Source organism: Sinocyclocheilus anshuiensis, unplaced genomic scaffold (genome assembly GCF_001515605.1).
Source record: "Sinocyclocheilus anshuiensis isolate Anshui unplaced genomic scaffold, SAMN03320099.WGS_v1.1 scaffold881, whole genome shotgun sequence".
In the NCBI taxonomy this organism is placed as follows: Eukaryota; Metazoa; Chordata; class Actinopteri; order Cypriniformes; family Cyprinidae; genus Sinocyclocheilus; species Sinocyclocheilus anshuiensis.
Genome location: NW_015558695.1, coordinates 672,600 through 680,054, shown reverse-complemented (window position 1 = coordinate 680,054; position 7,455 = coordinate 672,600). Strand labels below are relative to the sequence as shown.

Below are 7,455 nucleotides of genomic sequence, written 5' to 3'. Positions count from 1 at the left end.
ATCTCTCTCCGCAGGTCCAGACACGCAGCGCAGATGAACCCATGACCACCTTTGTGCTGTGCAACGAGTGTGGAAACCGGTGGAAGGTGAGAATCTTTCTATATATCTGGCAGTGCAAAAGCCATCAGTAGACATGAGTAATCTGGCTTGCTGAAGACCATAAAACGGTCACATCCATTATGTGACCGTAATACATGCTTGTGCAATGTAGCCATACGCAGTATTTACTCACTGTAGGCAAACTTCACAGCTGTACTTTACAATAAAGGTTTACCAGCATAACTGACTGCATAAATTGGGTATAAGGAAATAATCAATTTAATGAGGTTTATTTAAAACTAGCTGAAGGCAATAGAACAAGATAAAATGCAGGGGAGACCAGGGTTAGTTGTCATAAGATTTATATCGCAGTAGCTGTAAGATAAGAAGTAATAAATGCTGGTGTTCTCTGGCAGTTGTCAGTTTCACACACTTAATACAATACTTACATATTTTATTTTAAATGTTTATTATTTGAAAGATTTTATTCAAATTTATTTTAAAAATTAAATATTTTCTATCATTAATATTTAAATATTTATACATTTTATGTATATATATATATAAAAATAAAATCTTATTTTTGCTATCGCTGTTGAGAACACAATAAAATCACACTGGCTTACATTAAAGGAAATATTGAACTTGTATTTAAAAAAAAAGAATAAATAAATAATACAATATTTTTTATTTTTTGTATGTTACCTTCTACGTTTTTGATTCATAAAGTTTTGTTTTATCTTTAAAATAATGTTTACATTTTATGGAAAAGCAAAATGGCAGACTCCCATCTTAAAAAGTAAACCACTGTAAACACAATACAAATTCAGAATATATTAAATACTGTATATTAATTTGTTTTCTCTTTTCTCTTTTCATAGTTTTGTTAAAGACTAAAGTGAGCATGATTCTTCATATGAAGAGATGACCTGAATTCATAGTATAAGGAAATGTGTTTTTTTTTTCTTTTGAGAAAAAAACAAACCTGATGTCTTTTTTTTTATATATGCATTTTCATAGCTTTGTAATATATGTAATGAGTGTTGCTTCTTCAAAAAGCTATTTCTGTATTTTTTCTTTTTCTTTTTTTACTGGTGTAATATTATTGCCTTTCACGCACTGCCGATAACTTAGACCTAGTAAGTCAGCTGGCTTGTTCAGTCTTGCTTTGCCTTTTGAGATAGCGCTTGTGCCTTTCTGCTCTGTGAGTGCCAAGTAATTGCTGAAAGAATTTGTACACATTCATACATATATTGTTTTTTTGTTTTTTTTTTGTGGGGGAACATGTGCTTTTCATATGTTTATGCAGTTTTTGCACTTTGCAGATGATTTATTTAACCAAATCTTGAATGATTGGTTGCTTTTCCAGAGTTTAGAAAGACTTGAAGGATTATAGTTAATATTTGAGCCTTAGTGTAGGTGCTAGTTTGCTTCTTGTAGAGAACCAGACGAGGAGGAAAAACAGAATGTGGTACATAATTAAAGGTTCATATGTATTGTATGAATAATTGGACTGTTCTGTCTCAGTAAATTTGGCTAAGAATATTTTGTGGTTTGAATGCGTGTTGTTGTGTGTGTGTGTGTTTGAGTTGGGAACACGAACGAAAAAAAAAAGCTAAACATAGTTTTATAAAAGTGGTTTGTATGACTGTACGCCATATTTGGAATTATTCTCAGTCTTGCTTTGCCTTTTGAGATAGCGCTTGTGCCTTTCTGCTCTGTGAGTGCCAAGTAATTGCTGAAAGAATTTGTACACATTCATACATATATTGTTTTTTTGTTTTTTTTTTGTGGGGGAACATGTGCTTTCCATATGTTTATGCAGTTTTTGCACTTTGCAGATGATTTATTTAACCAAATCTTGAATGATTGGTTGCTTTTCCAGAGTTTAGAAAGACTTGAAGGATTATAGTTAATATTTGAGCCTTAGTGTAGGTGCTAGTTTGCTTCTTGTAGAGAACCAGACGAGGAGGAAAAACAGAATGTGGTACATAATTAAAGGTTCATATGTATTGTATGAATAATTGGACTGTTCTGTCTCAGTAAATTTGGCTAAGAATATTTTGTGGTTTGAATGCGTGTTGTTGTGTGTGTGTGTGTTTGAGTTGGGAACACGAACGAAAAAAAAAGCTAAACATAGTTTTATAAAAGTGGTTTGTATGACTGTACGCGATATTTGGAATTATTCTGAAGACATACGATAGCTTTAGGTGAGGAACAGAACTAAATTTAGTCATTACTCTCTTAAAATCTGCTCATTTACTCATGCACACCGCTCAAAAGTCTGGGGTTGGTAAGATTTCTTTTTTTTTATGTGTTTGAAGTCTCCTTAAATACAGTAAAAACTACAATATTGTGAAATATTATTACAATTTAAAATAATGGTTTTCTGGTTAATGGTTACATTTAAAATGTAATTTATTCCTGTGATGCAAAGCTGAATTTTCAGCATCATTACCCTATCCTTCAGAAATAATTCTAATATGCTGATCATTCTAACATCTCTTATTATCATCAATGTTGTACTGCATAATATTTTTGCGGAAACCGTCATACATTTTATTTTTAGGATTCTTTAATGAATAGAATGTTCAAAATAACATTTATTTGAAATACCAATCTTTTGTAACATTATAAATGTTTTAATTACAGTATTAATTTCTTTTTTTTTTTTTTTAAATCTAACTTTTGGTGGGGAGAATAACAGTATTCAAATGTGATCCCTGAAGACACATCACAACAGGTTTGATGTCAATGGCGATTGGAACCAGTGATATTTGATGTCATTTAGAGTGATTAAGCACTTATATTTTGGTAGCAATGGTGCAATTTAAACCACTTTCTAGGTGCTTTTCTGTCATTTTGGAAGGCCCTCATCTGCATTCACTATATCATAATATGGAAAACATCTCAGAACATCCTTAAAGATATTTCTGTTTCCCACAGAAGAAAAACTAAAAATCCACCAATAGTAAATTAATTTTGAAGTAAACTATCCAAACTAGCATTTGTTGCTTGTTTTTATTGTGCTTCAGATGTTTTCCACTAGAGAGAGCAGTAGGCCAATACTCAACAGAGAGTGAACAGCTGTGTTCCAGTGCCATCATTTGTCTTCTGTATTAACTGAACTTTGTGTCATGATCTGATGAGGCTGATGTTTAAATCCAGTGTTTGATCTCCTTGATCCTGAGGACTTGCACATGAAACTGGTCCTATATTTTGGGAACTTCCCAATAGCGTCCTTGTATTGCAAAGCTAATCTTAATCAAATCTGAGAATAGAACTGACCCTTTGTGACTTGCGTAAGGCACAGCTGGTGAAATATGTCTGGCCTTTGCCTGAGCAGTAATTTTCTCCAAGCTGTCACAACATTTCTTAATTACGGGCGACTGAAAATAAATGCTGTCAGATCTGGTTTTGGATTGAGGAGATCAGTGAAGGCGCTTGTGGATGCTTCTAAATAACACCACATTTGGGTTTAGACCTGCCAGATCATTAAGAAAACGGAGGACTTTGAACCTGTGATGGGTTATAGGGAACATGGTGGGAATCTCCCAAACAACTGTCTCCAGAGAGGCTAAATAGTCCCCAGTTATGGGGAATTACAGACAAGTGTTGTGATCTGCTGATTTCAAATGAATGGTTGGGTTAATGAAAATGCTCAGTGTTTGGAGGAAGTTTCTAGGCCCTTCAAGGGAATAAACCATAATTCAAAGACTTCAGGTGAAGGAGAAAGGAAAGGAGGATTGTAACATGTACACTGTACAAAGTATAACATGTAATTAGTTACCTTAAAGAGCTATTTATACCGTATTCAACAGAAAGATACCATTTTAGTGACACTTTTTTCAGTTTTGCTACAAGAAAAATGAGTTGTTCTAAAGCACAGAAAAAGACCCACAGGTCAAATGATATCACCGTTCTCAATCTCCATATCCAAATGTAAACATTCATTACAGAGAGTAACATGCAATGTTTTAATATAGTCGCAAGCAATTGGTAATTCTAATTGGATTTCAAACCACTCACAAATGTGTTTTTTGCTATTCAGATGACAAATAATGTGGATTTGAGTTAAAGTGGTGAAAAAAAAAATCTGCTGTCTCACAAAATGAGGTCTTAAATAAGTATAAATGAAAACTGACGCATAGCCTACGGCGTAGGTCCAACTCAGAAGTATAAATCAGCCTTTAAGGTCCTTGCACACAGAGTCCGAAACTTTCGTATGCGTTTTTCCGTTTTTTTTGTTTTTTTTTCGTATTCGTCATCCTTTCCTATCAAAATGCTTGCTACGGATGCGAAAACGCAGAAAATCGAACCTGGTCCGAATTTTTTTTATGACGGACGAAAGTTTCGGAGGCAGTGTATAAACGTGATTGACACAACGTGAGGTCATATTTATTTTTCAAAGTGCGAACATTTCGGACGAAAAATTCGGACTCAGTGTGCAGAGACCTTTAGTCTTCTAAAAATGTAAAAATAATTGTAGCTACTGTAATAATTATAATAAGCTACTGATTAATTCAGTGCCTTAAACAAAACTTGGTAAAATGTTACAATGTTCTATTTGTTAACATTAGTTAACTATTAGTAAACATGAACTAAGTATAAAAAAATTCTGGTCACACTTTATTTTAAGGTCCAGGTCTTGCTATTAATTAACTATTAACTACGACTTACTATCAAACACCTAAATACTGCTTATTAATAGGTAGTTGTTAAATTTAGGTATTAGGGATGTAGAATATGGTCATGCAAAACATGTGCTTTATAAGTACTAATAAACAATGCTGCTTTGTGTACAGTCGTTACTGGGGAAACGACAGTTTTGTGCCGTTCAAAATGCGCCACCTGCTGGCAATTTGCTGTTTTTGTTCAGAACAATGCAAAAATCGCTAATGTGCCTTCAAAAATCCAAATGATTAACAAAGTAAGGCGTGTGTGTGTGTGTGTGTGTGTTTTAAATGAAATGAATATTTGTGTTTTAAATTAAGACAATAACTTATAGCTACTTTTTTGACTAATCCCTTTTCTTGAAAATAGTTTGAAGGCTGGAAAGCATCACTATATAAAACTTTATTTATTTGTGAAAAACCTGTTTTTGAACTGCAAATCATGTTTTTTTACAGTCATTTTACGGTATCAGTCATTAATATGTTACCATAAATATTGCCCTACCACGACTTAAATTTATTTTAAAAAATACTGCAGATATCCTATAAATTCTTTCATTTTTAAAATGTATAATTTATATACTGTATGTTGGCTATTTATATTAGGCAATGATATATGCAATCCAGACAGGTGGTTATTAATAGCACAATAAAATCTGATTTAAAGTGAAGAACTCGTGTATGTAAACATGTATTTTACCACAGTTGTAAAGTGCTGGAAAATCTTGAAAATGCACCTTGAAAGTGCTTGAATTTTACTTCGGAAAAGGTGCCAAAGTAAGAACCCTGAAAGAGATTTCAAGAGGGAAAAAAAAGATTTAAGATTTACGACAGTTTAAGTTGAAAATTGAATTTTCAGGTCCTCAAAAAGTGGTTAACGTAATAATTGGACTATAACTACTGTATAAAAATCCCCTAAATATAATAATAAATAAATAAAAACATTATCAAACTAAAATACAGTACATTCATTTAATTAAAGTATAAAAAAGGCCGCCATAAGAAGCGCCAGAGGGTTAAGTGGACTAAATGATTGGAGAAGTCACAATAATATAACATGCATGTACAAAAATGGCGAATATAAGTACGCAGATTGTTATGCAGTAGCAGTTGAGAGCAAGTTTCTCATGTATAGGTCTATTAAAGGTCTTTGTTTTATTGAGAAGAGCTAATCACCTCTGTCCAGATGATGAGACTCTCTCGGCTCTTATCAGCGAAATCTCCCGCCAGATTCTTGTTGTAATGGCAGCGTGAACCGAGCCTCGTGTTTGACTCAGGAATGTTTGTAGAACTTGAAGGGGGAGGGAAAATGGTGGTATTTCCGTCTCGCATTTTTAGCCATTTGTTTTTTTTCCTTCATACATCTAAACTTTATGCAACACAGATGTCTGTACACTGTTGGTTGTTTGAGTCAACGGTCACCTACACGGCAGAAACCGAGAACCGCCTGACTGCTGCCTGTGTTTGTTTTGGCAATATGACAATATTTCCATACATGTTCAACGGCAACAAGAACGATAAAGCCAGGGAAAATCCCTGAGCATTTTAGGATTCTCACATATGTGGTTTCCTGCTGTTGAAAGGATAGTCAACACAATAATAATGAGAATTATCACAGGAAACCTCAGTAGTCCTATCTGAAACGGACTTTTCCTATGTGAAAATTATAACAACTGATATTAAGAAGCCAGTGTGAGGAAAGATAATTCATATTTCTATCATCTAGAGCTCTTAATACTAAACAAAAGTCCTCCAATGCTGCTTGCATCCAAGTCAACTTCCTTAAAGTAAAACCAGATGTGCAGAGGGGGGTCAAGTTAAGTGTAAATGCTATTTAGAGGGGCACAATATATCATATTACCATCCTATGGGCTTTTCACATTTGAAATTACGCCTGTGTGATTGTGCACCCTGGGTTAATGTTATTTTAAGTTATATATCACACAATGCTTCAATCTGGGTTAGTGATTATATACTAATGTACAACAGGACCATAAGGAAAATGTGCGTTTCACTGCATCCATAGTGTATGATTGCAGAAAAAATTGAACATAGATGGAGTAACACATTTTGTTTTGTTTAAGAAATGTTATAAATGTATTAGGTGGCAAGAAGCGGTTTCTACCACATGCTTAGGGTAAAGGGACCCAGCACCCATAAATAATGTTTTGAATACTTGTTAAAAACAATCAGTTCAGCAAAGTTTGTACTATATTTTATGTTTATTTTGATAAATAAAATAATGTATTTTTTCCCAATAAATATACTGTCATTAATATGTTCATTTTAAAAATGCAAAATAATTATTTAAAAAAGTTAAGATTCTGAAAGCTTTGAAGGAGATCTAAATTTAATAAGGCTTTACAGAAGTAACAATAATATATTTTGTGATGTGATTAATATCATGTTTTTAAATATGATGGTATTATTATACATATAGTTATAATTTAAGTTTGCTTATACCCAGCTTTAATAAATTATATTAACAATTTGTATCTAACCATGTCATGTCAACATATGGAAAAGTCAGCCAGCTATTTATTATCATGTTCATTATTTTGCCTTTAGCCTCAACAGCAGAGGTGCCTTTTTATCATGAATACCATGCTTTTACATATTCTACAGTTATTGAAAAACTGTTCATTTAATTAACTTGAATGAAACTAAAAATCATTAACTAGCCCTTTGAGACAATGTATATATATATATATATATATATATATATATATATTAGTGGTGTCAA

The 7,455-nt window shown here is 32.9% G+C and overlaps 1 protein-coding gene across 1 annotated transcript in view; it reads left to right on the top strand.

Annotated features, from left to right (window-relative positions):
* LOC107681409 (transcription elongation factor A protein 2-like) overlaps positions 1-1,616 on the top strand; it is a 7,808-nt gene extending 6,192 nt beyond the window's left edge. The window contains exons 9-10 of the mRNA XM_016477707.1: positions 15-86; positions 921-1,616. Coding sequence (XP_016333193.1) covers positions 15-86; positions 921-929 — 81 coding nt within the window. The 3' untranslated portion in view covers positions 930-1,616. The remainder of the gene's footprint in view (positions 1-14; positions 87-920) is intronic.
* Positions 1,617-7,455: the final 5,839 nt, after the last annotated feature.